This window comes from Octopus bimaculoides, chromosome 1 (genome assembly GCF_046866305.1).
Source record: "Octopus bimaculoides isolate indiv1 chromosome 1, ASM4686630v1, whole genome shotgun sequence".
NCBI classification, from domain to species: Eukaryota; Metazoa; Mollusca; class Cephalopoda; order Octopoda; family Octopodidae; genus Octopus; species Octopus bimaculoides.
In genome coordinates, this window is record NC_142928.1 from 163,270,487 (window position 1) to 163,287,830 (window position 17,344).

At 34.6% G+C, this 17,344-nt stretch overlaps 1 protein-coding gene across 4 annotated transcripts in view; it reads right to left on the reverse strand.

Annotated features, from left to right (window-relative positions):
- Window positions 1-470: 470 nt before the first annotated feature.
- The window catches only part of LOC106884412 (ubiquitin-conjugating enzyme E2 E1), a 209,915-nt gene continuing 193,041 nt past the window's right edge, over window positions 471-17,344 (reverse strand). For all 4 annotated transcript variants that reach the window (XM_014935773.3, XM_089362078.1, XM_089362079.1 and 1 more), the window contains 2 exons: window positions 9,192-9,324; window positions 471-2,286 (listed from right to left, as the gene is read on the reverse strand). In XM_014935773.3, coding sequence (XP_014791259.1) covers window positions 2,041-2,286; window positions 9,192-9,324 — 379 coding nt within the window. In that variant the 3' untranslated portion in view covers window positions 471-2,040. The remainder of the gene's footprint in view (window positions 2,287-9,191; window positions 9,325-17,344) is intronic.

A 17,344-nucleotide genomic window follows, 5' to 3' on the forward strand; every position in this document is an offset into this window, starting at 1 on the left:
AAGGGTACTTGCACGTTAATTTCACGAGCAGGCTGTTCCGTTGATCGGATCAACTGGAACCCTCGACGTCGTAAGCCAACAACAAGTATTTACTCTAGAAGTTCCTTTTGCTGAACTGTTAGGTTTCAGGGGCATAAACTAACACTGGTTGTCATGTAATGGTGGCAAGGAAGCAAAGAGACACAAAGACACACATAATGGGCTTCCACACAGTTTCTGTGTTCTGTTGGCCTGAGGCTACAGTAGAAGACAAGGTGCTGTGCAGCAAGACAGAATCTAAAACCATGTGGTTGTAAAAAAGCAAGTTTCTTAACCACACAGTCATGCCCCAAGCCTGAAGAAAAAAAAAATGCAAATTAATAGTTTCATAATCAACAGAATTCATGTAACATTTTGCATTGTTGTATCTAAAATATTAGATAGATCTGGCCATTAATTAATTAATGAATTAAGAGTGAACAAACCATGGACAAATTTTATTTATTTGTGTTTTTTGTCTTTATTATTATTATACTTTTTTTTTTCCAAAAGAAATGTAAACGGCTCAACTGTTATGCAAATTGTGGAGATAAAAATCAATCAAATAATAATAATAATAATCATAATAATAAATGATAATAATGATGATAATAATAATAATAATAGTTGTAATTATTATTATTGTTATTACAATAACCAAAGCATCCATAATAATAATAATAATAATAATGGTTATAATGATAATGGTCAGGACAGTAAGAGTAAAAAAATATATGCTCAACCTAGGAAAATTTCAACTGATCCAAATTAAGCAGAGCTGATAAGGTATTGAAATGACAATGAGAGATAGATGTGGACAAGGTTTTCTTTTTTTTTTTGTTAAACTACAACTGTAACTAATTACATATACACTCAATTTTATACACTCAGCTTGTAGCACAAGGGATGGGATATTTTTTCTGTATGTTTTTTTATTAAAAAAAAAAAATTAAAGAAGAAAAAATAAATATAAACCACTAATTACCCAACAAAAAAATTGAAATGAAAATAAAATCAATACACCTAAATTATACATACACATGCATATATACACATACATATATATGCTTACACTCACACACACACACACACTCACATATATGTATATGTGTTATACATATATATTCATATAAATGCATATGTATATATATATATATATTATATATAGATATACACATTCATATACACACATATGTAAATATATGCATACACAAATATGCTTGTATATGTGTGCATGTGTACATGTGTGTGTGTGTGCATATATATATATATATATATATACAAACACACACACCTACATATGTGTGTGTGTGTGTATATATATATGTATAGACACACATACACATATATATAACATATACATATATATTACACATACATTTTTAGATTTTTTTCTTTAAGTTCATAGTGGTTATTGTTGTAGTTTTCTACCAACAATTTAGAGTATTTTTTAATATTTTTTTTTTTGTAATTTTTTTTTTTGATATTTTTAAAGGAATTCTTGTCCTTTCCATTTTGCAAAAGGTCCAAAATAGCAACCCCCCACCCCATGATAGGAATTTTACTCTGGTTCTTTCTTTCACTCCCCCATTTTTATTTTTATTTCCAAATTTAATATTTTAAGTTAGTATTCTTGTTATTTAACATCATTTTAATTCAGATATTATGTTGTTTCCATGGAAATTTTTTGGCTGTTTTTGTGTTTATTTATTTATTTAATTAATTAATTATTCTTCTTAAAATCCTGGGGCAGGTTGTAAAGTTAGAAATTTATATCAGCTCAGATACATACATTTTTATTAAGTCATTTTTTTTAAAAGTTTTTTTTTTTGCTTGTCTTAATTATTTTTTGTTAAAGACTTTTTGTTCTTTCTTGCTTTGTTTGTTTGTTTGTTTGTTGAGAGAGGTAATCAAAAAACGGCTGATCTCTAAATAAGTACTGAATGTTGATGATGCAACAGTCAAGAATAGAATGACTAGCATCGACACGAACAGGTCCAGAGCTATGAGAGTAAATGCGGTTCACGTGGCAAATTTCTTGGTCCACTGGCGAGCTGTTTTGTCATGTTCTTCTCTGTTGGTGAGAAACTGGGTTGCAATACTTCCAACAAGTGGATCTCGTGGATTGCAATCTGTAAGAAGCGAACAGACTGACAACAGCACTTTAGAAACTGTCAGTGCTGGACTCCAGTTGTCCTTCAGAATATCTAAGCATATGGCGCCTTGGTTGTTAATGTTGCAATGGTATATCCGAGTGCGAAATGTCACCTGTAATAAAAAGAGGTACATGTGAATATATGCTAAACATATCAAAGAATACAAATCAATCTGTAGCCCAACTTAACCTTTTACTATTCAGATTTCAGATTACTCTATCAAGTGTAATGCATATTTATTCGTATAGTTTTGAATTAATCATGCATTATCTTGTAGCTTTGAGATTTCAATGATGTGTTTGTTTATTTTTAGGATGTAGGTTTGAGAGGCTGGATCAGGCTGGCTTGAATATAAAACAGATAGAATATTTAGGCTTTATATGGCTGGTTTAAATGTTAAAAGGTTAACAAAATCACTTGAGTACCATGGATAGTTAAAGTGGAGCTCACTTTGTTGTAAGCATTCGAACAAGATTTCCAATCTGAGGATGACCCAACATCTCAATGCATTGCTTCTATCTCATTTTTACCCTCACTAGTTTCAGAATCCTAACAAAAATTTCACAGGAACTGTCCTTCCTCTGCTGAATAAGCTACGGAAAACCAAAAATGAAAATGTTGTTTATCACAAGCTAAATCCTTTACCAGTAGACCTGTGAAAGTATGATCAACCCAGCAATTTGTTAGGCATAATTGAATTGCATTTAGGCTATATAATTCAAAGTGTCTTCTTTTTTTAAAAGATATTAAGAGTGAATTTAAGAAGAGAGATTGGGCCACTACTTCTTGCAGGTTGAGTGACCAAGTAGAGGAACCCGTTTTTGGCTTGTTAAGTCATATGGTAGCAAGTTCAATTCTTACAGAGTAAAGCAAGTAATTATTTTCACTCCAGTTTGCCTGACTGACAAAAAAAAAAAAAAAATCATGTCTTGCTACTAATCCACCATCAAATGATTAGTGAGACAGGATAAGTAGTCAAAGCTTAGATGGTTATCTAATTGTTAAAAAAAAAAAATAAAAAAAAAGTACTCCAACAAAAATCCATCCTGTCCATGCCGACATGGAAAAAAAGTTGTCAAAACAGTAAATAGGGAGCAAAAATAAAACTCAAATGAAGAAAGCTGTTTTTAAAAAGCTATGAAACCATGTCTTGTGATTCTTGTGTATGTGTAACTATGACAACCACATCTGGGCTATAGTATTGAGCTCATTCCTTTTTAAGAGACTGGGGCATAATTTGATGAAAATGTAGCTACCATTTCTAGCAGTTTAAATGACACAGTAACCCTCATTTGCTTGAAATTTTATAGCATAGGTGGTCCTTGTTGCAATTTAATTGAATCCCATTATCTTCAAAATATATTGGTGACCAGAACTGATGGTAAAATTTAGCAAATAGTCGCCTTTTTCTGTCAAGCGTATGGAGGAGGCAGTGGAGAGGAGATTTTGGCCGTTGGTTGGTGTAATTCTTTGGTTAGTATGACCAGCAAGAATGAGACGATTGGGTATTGTTGTTTGGACAGTAGTGATTTGGCATGGCCAACTGGACACTGAATCTATTTTGGTGACAATACTTTCTAGCACTAGAGAGAGAGATAGATGGAGAAACAGGGGGAGAGTGAGAGGGAGTAAGTGAGAAAGAGGAGAGAGAGGGACGGAGAGAAAAAGAGAAACATTAAAACATCTGATGTCAGATGAGGCAGTGTTGAATCAACGATGCCAAACAGGCAGGGCCAAAATGGCTCGTTCTCCATTTCCAACTAGGTCACCAAAAACATATCTTCCCGTCAACCATACAGTGTGTCTATTCATACCTATACTTTGCTCATTCCATCTTCCTTAAAATCCCATTCCTTTGAAATTTGCAGCAGCAGCACTGCTGCCACTGCCACCACTTTGTATTCCCAGTAGATGTCTTGCAGATGTTCAAGCTGAATGTAAACAATATCAATCTCACCAATCTCGAAGGGCCTGTGAATCTCACAGGTGCAAGAACCCTCAACTCCTTTGGACTAAACTGTAAAAACAAAAAAGACACCACTTGTAGCAAATCTCGATCCCATCTTTTACTTGTTTCAGTCATTGAACCATGGTCATGCTGGGGCACCACCTCGAACTATTTAGTTGAACAAATCAAACCCAGTACTCATTCTATCAGTCAATTATATATATATATATATATATATATATATATATATATATATATATATATATATATATATATACACACACACACATATATATATACACACAAAAATATAAATTTAAATAATAGGGTTGAAAAATTGGATATTAATTTGATTAATATCAATTTAAAACCAGTGGCCTAGTAAATTGAATACTCTGAAGATTCAGAAAAATTATATTACATATATATAAGAGGGTTGGCCACTAAGTGGACATCCATTTTGCTAGAAGAAGACCACCTATGGTCTGACCACTAAGAAAAAATTGTTATATTTTGTATCTTTTCATTTGTCTTACTTGCTTACGTTCTGGTGTTTGCTGAATTTTCTTGAGAACAATCTTTTCTTAGTGGTCAGACCATAGGTGGTCTTCTTCTAGCAAAATGGATGTCCACTTAGTGGTCAACCCTCTTATACACACACATATATATATATATAGTCTTTTACTTGCTTCAATCATTTGGCTGCGCCCATGCTGGAGCACCGCCTTTAGTCGAGGAAATCAACCCCAGGACTTATTCTTTGTAAGCCTAATACTTACTCTATCGGTCTCTTTTGCCAAACCGCTAAGTTACAGGGACGTAAACACACCAGCATCGGTTGTCAAGCGATGTTGGGGGGGACAAACACAGACACACAAACATATATATTTACATATACATATATACAAGGCTTTGGTTGGTCTGAGGCTATAGTAGAAGACAGTTGCCCAAGGTGCCACGCAGTGGGACTGAATCCGGAACCATGTGGTCGGTAAGCAAGCTACTTACCACACAGCCACTTCTGCACCTATATATATCTCTTCGAAATGCCGGTGTTAAAACGGGGGTAGCTGATGAAGGAAAATGTTCTCTATGTGGCTTGTGTGTTTTCTTGCCTACGTTTTGTTTGCAATGTCCTGTACCCAGATATGCACCTATACATACAGGTCGATGTCGGTATGCACATACCTGTACGTATATATGCATATACTCATTTACTATTTGTTTATATATATATATATATATATATATATATATAGGTAAGTAGAGTTAGCGGTTGGAATAACTGTCTAAGGGATAAGAATAGCCATACTTACTACTGATATCAATTACCTATGTTAACCCTGGGTATTTGGTATGCAAGCACACTATGCTCACAGAATACAGGTAATAATGGGATAAACAAGAACTTATCAAGAATCAAATTTAAAATCAGCGGTAAATGAGAAAACCTTTGATCAACAAACAAACAAATTGGCAAATATCGGTTAATTATTTTTTAATACAAAACTTAAAAAATAATTAACCTATGTTGGTCAATTTGTTTGTTGATCAAACCTTTTCTCCATTTTCTGCTGATATATATATATATATATATATATATATCTTTATACATGCATCTATATCTATCTATCTATCTATCTATCTATACATATGTACATGATGAGCTTCTTTCAGTTTCTGTCTCCCAAATCCATTCACAAGCCTTTGGTCAGCCCAGGGCTATAGTAGAAACACTTGCTCAAGGTGCCATGTAGTGGGAGTGAACCTGGAACCATGTGGTTGGGAGGCAACTTCTTACTATACAACCACACCTGCACCAATATGAAAAAAGTTATTTTCAAGCATTGGTTAATAAGTCATGTTGTAATAACATAATTAATCCTTTTGGGAACACTGCCTATAAAGTTTTGATTAATCTTAAAATTAATCTAATCAAGAATTTATTATAGATTTAGTAAGATTACTGAACATCATTAAGCTGGTGTTGAAACTCTGCAATTTAATTAATTATGATAGAATTTAGGCATTCACAGGTGGGTTAGTATCAAAGAATGAAATACTTAAGGGTCATGACACTGCAAATTTGGACCTGTGAATTGCAGATCAATAGGAAGTGATTTTAGCACCCCCAGACTTTTTTTAGAGAGTGAATTTCAAAACCAAAGCCAGCCATCACTATGGTGGTGGTGAGGGAAAGGTAATTTCTGAACCTACTAGAAACAGTAGCCAAATTTTCCTCAAAGCATATGATAGTTATCTTTAAAAAAACAAAAGCAAAGAATAAATCAGATAAGTGTAGTAGTATACAAGTTATGGACCCCACCCTTCCACCGAGAAAAAAGAATGGTCACCTGTGGAATGACTCATAACAAAGGAACCTCTTACATCAGTGGTTCTCAACCATCCTTTGCCTATGTACCCTTTTGATTCCTATTTTACTTGCACGGACCCCTATAACCATTCGAGGTTTAAAATATCCTGTTGTATTTTTAGAATTCGATATTATTAAGAATTGTATTGAAAAAATAGTTAAAATGTTTAAATTGAATAATCAAACAAACAAGAGGATGTGCACATGGAATTTATTAATTTGACGCTCAGTAAAAAGAGAGAGTTTTTGACATCTCAAGCAAAGCCCTTCGTGAGAAAGGAAAACAGAAAAGTCCAGAGATGGAGAAATATCACCAACAGCAAGTGTAGTTACATTGGGTGTATTGCAGAAGTATAATCAATTTATTGCATATGAATTTCAACAAAATTTTACATGGAGCCCTAAGGGCCATATGGACTTGGTTGAAAACCACTGCTCTACATGATCATTTGACCTGCTAGAAATAGCATCAAAGTTGCTCTGATATGAAACCCTATTCCTATAAAAAGGGTGGATAATATATGCAGATATAACATAAATGAGAGGAGATAGCCACAAATGGGATACTTTTGAACATAGGTATGCTTGATCAGAGCTGACCAACCAGTGGCTAAACGCAAACTAACAATGGTGAAATGGCAAGCTTCAGTAATGGTATGATGTGAAGTTGAGGTGTTAGACTGTCTATTGGCATAGTCACATGGTCATACAGAGTCAAGCCTCTTTTCAGTCCATCACATAAGCTGGCCTTCAGCTTCCTTCCTTGACTATTCACATTTCACAGTTGAATGCTTCACCATAGACTAATACACATACAGCTGTCAGTGACCAAATTTGAAACAAGAAATCAATAACAGAAAATAAACAAATAAATAAATAAGGTGGGGGAAAGGGTAGTGATCTTGGTGAAGTTTGTTTGAAGCTGTGAAGTGAAGCAGAAATATTAAAAAAATATATTTGTGATATGGAAGACACTACAAAGCTATGTCATATATTTAGATTGAAGAAATAATAATGAAAAAAAAAGATATGAAAACACTACTACAATACAGTTATTCCATGGAGAGCCTTAAGACCTTAAAGGTCACATTCTGGTGTTCTTAGTCATCACGTGGATTTTTTGTTTGTTTTATATTTAAAAACTCTTCATCATCATCATTTAACATGTACTTTCCCATGCTTGCATGGGTCAGACAGAATTTGTTAAGGCAGATTTGCTTGTCATGTTGTCAACCATTATGTTTTCAAGCAAGGTCATATTTTCCCATAGCTAGACACTAGATATGTTTTCCATGGAAGACTAGAAACAAACAACCACACTTCATTTATAAAAAAAAGAATCATAAATATCAAACAACTGCAATTATATACAACAGAATATGTTTCTGCTAAAAGGATTGTGCCAAGTGTAAAAGAAACTAGCCTTATAAATTGATTTACACTCATAAGTACAAAACTCATAAATGTAACCTTAGCAACATGAACAAACACTCTTAGATGTACAATATTTAACAAGAGCCTACCAAGAGGCACACTGCTGAAATACAGTACTGTAAAAGAATAGAATTGTTTCAAATTTTGGCATACGGCCAACAATTTTTTAAAGAAGTTAGTGGATCAGTTGATGTCATCTATCCCAGTGCTCAACTGGTACTAATTTTATTGACCCCGAAGAGATGAAAGGCAAAATCAACCTCAGTAAGATTTGATCTCAGAACATAATGATTTTTCCAATAATTGCTGAAAATGAAGAGAATATGTGTGCAAGTTTTGAAACCAAAGAATACAATAAAAGAATCAATGATTTTGAAAAGCAATGATAACACAACACCCTAAAACTAGCTTTTCAACCTTGCTTAGTGGAGCATCAATGGTACTAGACAGTTAGTTATAGAGCTGGCTGAATAGTTGTCTGAAGATTATTTCCTGAAATCTCCGTTATGAAGTATGGAAGAGAGCACTGAAATTTGGAGAAAGGCAGTTGAATGCCCTTGCCTTCACCAACAGCATGTCAACTGATTTGGTGCTGTTAGTGCAGCATACTGGTGTGAATCCATATTCTCATATTTGATACAAATCCAGAATTTGTTAAGAACATACAAGACAGACAAATAACTAAGGGACCAATTAAAACTAAAGAAAACTCCAAGTTAGAACCTGAATTTCACAATACTGCCTCATCAGAAGAACTCTTGAAGAAGTTATTGGAAGAAGCCCACTGTGTGTGAGTGTGTGTGTGTGTGTGTGCACGTCTCTCTCTCCTTTACTTGACATCTCATGATATATAGTCACTGTAATGCAAGAAATGTCATTCATTTCCAACATTCTGTAAAAACATTTAAACATGGAGAAATATTACCTTGCTTGGAAATGGATGAGGGCTAGCAACACAGGAAAAGCATTTGGTCATAAAAAACCTGCTTCAATAAACTCTGAGTGAGGCATGCAAACATGGTAAAGGGAGGTGATAGTAATGATGATGATCCTCTTCCTTCAAGATAGCAGTGTGGGTGATTCAGCAATTGACAAGACTGATATGAAAATCTTGCATTTAACCATTTAAATTTCTATTCAGCACCACCCCGTTTTGTTACATTCAATGTCAACATACGTTTTACCTTGTTATATATCTGTTAGGGATACTGGGTGGCAAAAATACTTGGGTTAAACATAAGAGATAAATGAAAGAACTTACCTTAGGTGGTTTGAATGGATAATCATTTGTAAAGTGGATGTCGAGAAAGAATACTCCTCCTTCGTAAACAGAACCCTTTGGTCCAAAAATTGTAGAAACCCACTCATAAAGATTATCTCCTTTTGGACCAGCACTGCAAGAAAGAAATAAAGTATGTAAGAGATAGATTCTTCACTCAATCCTTGTTCCATTATACATCAATCATTACCATTTATGTTCTTACATAGTTGAGTTAGTGAGGGAGCCTTTACACAGTCTCTTGAAATAGCAGCCAAATATCCATCAAATTACACTGTACCATATAACAAGGAAGAAACACAGCAGATAATGATCATGCCTGGGAGGCATTTGCTCATAGGTCTGCTGGATCTATGAAGTCCAAAGGATAAACAACTTTTTTACATAATTATAACAGCAGAAAAGTAGTAAAAGTTGTTCTTAGCTTTGGTTAGCTGAGATCTATGTCAATAAGATTAACAAGTAAAATGTTTCATTGTTATTACTTTCTATTGATTGATATTGTCTTTGCTGTGGGTTGTCGTCATCATCATCAACATCGTTTAACGTCTGTTTTCCATGCTGGCATGGGTTGGACGGTTTGACTGAGGTCTGGAGAGCCAATCTGATCTGGTAATGTTTCTACAGCTGGATGTCCTTCCTAACGCCAACCACTCCGAGAGTGTAGTGGGTGCCTTTTACGTGCAACTGACACAAGAGCCAGTCACAGGGAGTACTGGCATTGGCTGTGTTCGGTTGGTGCTTTTTGCATGCCACTGGCACGGGAGCCAGTCTGGGGGTACTGGCATCAACTATGTTCGGTTGGTGCTTTTTACGTGCCACCAGCACGGGAGCCAGTCAGGCGGACCTGGCATTGACCACGTTTGGGTCAGAGCTATGATATTGATTTTACTTGACTCAACAGGTCTTCTCAAGCACATCATATCACCAGACACATCAGGGTATTAACAGGGCTGGACATGCAAGGTCCTGGTCTCCTGTCATTGCATCTGTGAGGCCCAATGTTCGATGGTCATGCTTCACCACCTCATCCCATGTCTTCCTGGGTCTATCTCTTCCACAGGTTCCTTCTACAGTTAGGGAGTGGCACTTCCTCACACATCTGTCTTCATTCATTTGTAACACATGACCATACCAGTACAAGGTCATCTGCATAGAGGAGCACTCAGGGGCAGCTTATCTTGAATTCCTCTGTTATTGCCTGGATGACTATAATGAATTAGAGGGGCCTGAGGACTGATCCTTGGTGAACCCCTACTTCTATTCGGAATTCTTCACTATACTCATTGCCAACTCTCACCTTACTGACAGCATTCCTGTACAGGGCTTGTACAGCTCTTATCAGCCAAACCCTTTTGTTACCATATATCTGTTGAAATATACTATCTTTATTTCAATCTATTTGAAAATAATGAAGAATTTAGTAAATTTACTCCATCTTTATAACTCTGGTATTTGGAACAGCAATTAATATGAGATTTTATGGCAGGTTTTAATTTAAGTAGGATGTATCTATCCATAGAACCTGAGCTGGTCTCTGACAGGTTGGTATCAAAACGGTTAGAATTTACTTCTTAAACTGAGCATGTTGTGTGATTACTGGCATATCACACATTACAGAATTGTTGTGTTCACAACAATCTTGGAACTCCATACTATGACAACATTTTCAACACCAGAGATACTTGTACATAGGCTCATACACTTCAAATATAAGTGATGAGGCTGACTTATCCAATGAACATACCTCTATAAGGTTGTGACCAAATCTTAACCTTTTTATACCAATCTGCCCAAGACTGCCCTTGGTCGTGTGATACAGCTTGCTGTTTTAACCCTTTAGTATTCAAACTGGCCATATCAGGCTCAAATATTCTACATGCTTTATGTTTAAATTGACCAGATGAGGCCTCTTACACCTACCACACAACATAATTCTAAAAATATACAACCATGTTATTGAAATCACAAAGCTACAAAGTAATGTGAATGCTAAAGGGTTAAAGTGATCTAAATGAAAATCTTACACCAAAATTTCCTGTTAATTTATGTTTCAAACACCAGCTTAATAATGACAGTTATGTTTTCTACCATATCATGGCCAACTTTTATACAACATAATAGTGTTGATTGGTCAAAGAATTAAAATATTGAGTTCAGAAGACTAATACAGAGTTTAGAGTCCAGGAGGAATTATTTACTGTCATAAGTTTAAAACACTTAAGCTGATATCTGACACAATCTCCTGAAGTACTTTACAAGAAGGTTTGCATATTACTTTAAGTACAGAGATCACATTGATAATGATTTCCTTTCAGACGTTTTTATTTACTATGTATACTAAGAGCTGACACCAGAGGATATTGAACACAATGGCTTTCTATTTATACTGTCAATAATTCTTTCTACTATAAACACATGGCCTGAAAATTTTTTTGGAAAAGAGCTAGTTGATTATATTGACTCCAGCGCTCAACTGGTTCTTATTTTATGATGAAATGCAAAGTTGATCTCAGTGGAATTTGAACTCAAGAGTGCAAAGCCAGATGAAATGTTGCTTTAATCGGTTAGCTAAAAGGATTTCTTTCTTTCTCTAACAAAATAATACAGATTTAATGAAACACTGAAACTAAATCTAATTATTTCATGTAATAATACTTCTTGTGAGAGTTTTTCTGAAATAAAACAACTCATTAGATACTCCACTACACTTCTAAAATAGATTAGTTACTGTTTCTAATTAGGTTTCACCCTATTTTAAATTTCAAACCCAACTGAGGTCAATTGTGCTTTTAATTTAGACAGGTTGATGTAAAGTACCAGTGATATATTGAACCAGTTTAATCAAATATGCATCCCTTTTCATGGCCTTGTATCAGGCCAAAATAAATCAATAAAATGTTAGGTTCCTCACTCTTTTAAAATTAAATCCAGTTGAGGTCAATTCTTCTTTTATTCATCACACAAATTAATAATAAAAACACCACAAACATACCAGCAATATTATTGGACTAATTTAATAGTGTACATCTCCTCCTTTTCATAGCCTCATGTCAACTCGAAAGAAATCAATAAAATTTTATCAGTAAATTGTTTTCGAAATTGAACTCCTAATAAAATTAGATTTTGTTCAAAATGAAGCCCAACAACCTGTGTCTTGCATCACAACAGCCAATTATTTGCATGTTACATAACAGAGAGACTAATTACTTGTAAATTATACAACAGTTAATTACCTGTTAGTTACAAAAATAATACTGACTCTAAAATGAAGTTGTAAAATATTGGTTTGATGAGTTTTATTAACTGAAAGCCAGTTGCAGCCTTGTCTTTATTGAAAATGGTAATTAGCAAAGTAGTAAATCTAATTTTACCATCTCATAAAGAGAACTTTATTGGTTGCATCTAAGAATTATTACAGTGAGAAAGATTGATGTATTTAATATAAATTTACATGAATGTTTTCAGTAAGACATTCAAACTTTTAACTCATAACTTATTGGAAAAACAGAAAATAACATACCACTGACCGCTGGGATTTACTAGCATACTCAAAGTAAGTCAGGAAACGGAAACTGACATTTAATACCCAGCAAGTGAATCAATTAAGAATAAAATTGAATGCTGCAATGGATTGCTCTCAAGCAAGCAATGTTCTGTCTACTCCAAAAAAAAAAAAAATTTTTTTTTGTGGGTGTGTGCAGAAATTTGCCTGTGTGCATCCATGCAAGTAACCATTACTGGAATTTCTTCAATTAGAAAAATGTTTATTTCATCTCCAAAATCTTGTGTATGCACAGCTTAGAGGGAACCCTGTTCTCAAGTTAGTATTTGTTCATCATCATCATCATCGTTTAATGTCTACTTTCCATGCTAGCATGGGTTGGACGATTTGACTGAGGACTGGTGAACCAGATGGCTACACCAGGCTCCAATCTGATTTGGCAGTTTCTACAGCTGGATGCCCTTCCTAACACCAACCACTCATGCGATTGTTATTTATTTCTAGAACAGCTATAACCAAAGGCACCCCAGCTGTGACCATCCTGTCTTTCCTTATGACTGGTGAACCCGTTAGTACATTATCGAACATGTAGGATGTAGTTTCAGAGAGAACTGGCTGCTATTTGTAGCAGGTCAAGTTGTTATGGAACCATGAGGTTGGGAAGCAAGCTTCTTACCACACAGCCATGCCTGCACCTATTTGAAAATTTGATTTTTTTTTATGTATGTGTGAATGTGGTGGTATAATAGAAGAGTGCATTCAATTTGGACATTGTAAGCTGGTGCAGAATACCTGTTTCTGGAAAAATGATTTTAGATCTTATATCTATAATATTCATGTAGGCAAGAAATGCATGTAATTAATGAGATAAAGACAAGTAGTTATAACTTTTACAGGGATTACATACCACAACATAATATCTGTAGTAAGATTTGAGCTTATAACAAAATAGGTAATAACCCAGCACCTTAACCTCACAGCCATTATAAATATGTTAGCGTCAGTTGTTAATATGGGGGCTATTTGTGTTTGGGGACTAAAAAAATGTATCTACTTATTCATGTATAAATTTTAGAACAAATACTTAAATTGAGAATAGATTTAGTAACACATTGGTGATGTACTCTCTGTCAATTCTTTAACATTGTACCCTTAAGCATTCAGATTATTGTCAAATGTAATGCTTATTGATTCACATTGTTTTGAATTAACCATCCATTATCTTGTAGCTTTGAGATTCTGATGATGTGAGTGTATATTTTTAGAATGACATTGTAGGATATAAGAGGCCAGATCTGGTTGGTTTGAGTATAAAACAGATAGAATATTTGTGTTGGATATGGCCAGTTTAAATGCTAAAGGGTTAAACTATCCATATCCAGCCAAAATAATCTACCTGTTTTATCCTCAAAACAACCAGATCTAGCCTCTTATACCTACCCTAAATGACAAACAATCACATCATCAGGATTTTAGAGCTGCAAATTATGCATGTAAAGTCAATGAGTGAGTATCCATAACTTGATATGTTAGAAACAACAGCCAAACTTTTCTCTAAGACCTAAAAAAAAAGGACACATTGGCCAATGTAGTTCCAAGTATAAAATGTCTGGAGAAAAAAATAACAACACAAAGAAAATTGTAGTTCCAAGTATAAAATGTCTGGAGAAAAAAATAACAAAACAAAGAAAATTCTAGTGATGGTTGGAAGAATTTTGATCATAAATCTGTTTAAAGGAAGGTAAAGAGAATTCTAACCATCCCTAGTTTTTTTTTTTTTTTTAAAAGTCAAATACATTAACTTAAGAGTTGGGTGGTTGACAGCTGCTACAGGTGACATGTGAACAATTATTCAAATATTCAAACCAGCCACAACTGACTTTTTGCTCACCAGTTGTTTTTGTACAAACAGAAACACTTGATTCATTATTGTTGGAAGTCATAAAGCCTTTGTAATAGAAAAAGCAGGAAATGACAGGGTCCTGAATTAGTGAGGCATGGGTGGGTAAGATATATATATATATACAGGGTGTCCACAAAGTCTGGGTACATGGGGATTAACACACACTTTAAGAAATTATTATTTCTTGTATTTAATTGTTTATATTATGATTTTATTTACTCCATGTACCTAGACCTTTTGGACACCCTGTGTATATATATATATATATATATATATATATATATATATATATGATGATGATGATGATGATGATGATAATGATGATATATATATATATATATATAATAAATGCGCCCTTTTAAAGCCTCGCCAGGCTCATGGGCCCGGTTTCCCGGGGTTTCTATAGCGTATGTGTTCCCCAGCTGGACGGGACACCAGTCCATTGCAGTGTTACTCATTTTTGCCAGCTGAGTGAACTGGAGCAACGTGAAATGAAGTGCTTTGCTCGAGAACACAACGCACCACCCGGTCCAGGAATCGAAACCACAATCTTATGATCATGGTGCTGACACCCTAACCACTGGGCCATGCACCTCCATATATATATATATATATATATATATATATAATATCCAAGGATCAAAGTGTAGGAAGTTTGTAAGCTTTGAGTAGTCCATGATAGGTATAAAAAGACAATGTTCAGGAACAATAATAATTTATTGGCTTTTCCCACATCAAAGCTCGATAAGCTGAAAATTTTTTTCTTTTTATAGCTCACAGTTAGTAACTTTGGTTGCTATGAATGCAAATACATACATGTATATATATATATATATATATATATATATATATATATATATAGAGAGAGAGAGAGAGAGAGAGATTAAACAAGTAAAATATGGTCAATGAACAATTATTAGGAAAAGAGAGATAGAAAATGAAAATCAGATGAAAGACTGACAGGAAGAGCATATATAAGTATACAATAACTTCAAATATATAGATTTTCCATTAAAATACAATGAAAGAAAATCGAAAACAGACAATGCTGAAGGTCCTACAGTATCTACCTTCCTGTCTATAAACTAATGTTCATACTTGTTTTTCTGTCAACACCCTTCATCTCCAGTGACAATGTAATGGCAATTCACAAATGCAAAGATTTGTAACAACCAATAATTATAACACCTATTTACACACTCTTACAAATTAATCTAAGCACCAGAAATGAATTTAGTGATAGATAATTGACTGCCAGCTATGCTGTTGTCACAATTAGTGACAGGCTAATGGAAGTTGAATTCTTCAGAAGCTTTCAGTCAAATTCATACAAGACAAAGTAACATACTTTTGTTGGGTTGTAAGCCCTGGGTTACCTCTGATCAAACTGTTCTTTGGCATGTAGATAGCTTGTTGAATGACTAGGTGTAACCTAAATATATATATTTTCCAGATATACCATGACTCACTGAAGCTGCGGATCTACATACACTTTCACATCATTTAATGCTCACTTTTCCATGCTTGCATGGGTCAGACAGAATATATTGAGGTAGATTTTCTATGGTCAGATATCCTTCTTGTCAACAAACAACATCACTTGTATGATGGTGATGCTTGTTTACAACCATCACATGCTGTCAAGACAAGAGTACACACACAAATACACACTCACATACACGACCAGCTTCTTTTAGTGTCCATCTACCATTCCCAAGGTTTTAGTTGGCCTGGGGCTATGGTAGAGGACACCTGCTCAAAGTGCTGAGTAGTAGGACTGAACCTGAGACCAAATAGTTGGGAGGCAACCTCCTTAACCTGACAGCCATGCCTAGTTAATTGAATGGGGTGCACTATGATAGACTGGACACTCTCTAGTTCAGTTTATTTTTGTAAGTTTTGGTGGCAAGCTCAGTGAAAATAAAGCATATCAATTGTTTTCTCATCTACTAATCATTAATAGAGTACATCCCAGCACAGTGTTTGGGAATAATGAGGTTTTTGTGGTTGAAGTCTTTCTGTTGCAAGTCAACTTGTAACTATGGTAGAAGATGCTCAGAAGGATTGAACTCTGAACAAACATGATTGCAAAAGCAAACCTTTTGACTGCACAACCATGTTTGCACCCATAATCTAGCAAGCAGTAACAAACTGAACGCATAGAAGCAACACAAGAATCTGATCCAGCATGGTGGTACATTTGAGACAATGATATTTGCCACACAATGGTTATCGCTGTTAGTTTGAAAATATTCCATCTACTCTGCTGCCAGCAACATTTTTAATATGTTCAGAGGATGTGACAGTAAGTGTAGCAGAAGTAGATGAGATGAGATGGGATGATTTGGCTAGCATATACAATAGCTTCAATTCTTTTAGGATTTATTAGTATACAAGTGTGGTTGGTAATCTAATAGAGAGAAAATGATGGCTAATAAAAATAAAGGTAATTCAAGAAATATTTAGGGTAGAAATAGTAAATAGCTAGATTTAATAAGATGAGGTTGAAAAGAACTAAATGAAGTTCCAGCCACTCTTTGACAGCATAAAAATGAACAAGCCAAGGAGAGAGCTTGATCTGCTTGAAACAAAAGTCAAATGTCTCTACAATCATATCCTACCTTCTGACAAAAATGAAAGATGTGTTAGATAATGTTGTCACCCTTAAATACACAGCTTAAAAATATAAATAAAAAAGTGGATTGGTCACAACTAGTATGTCTTTGC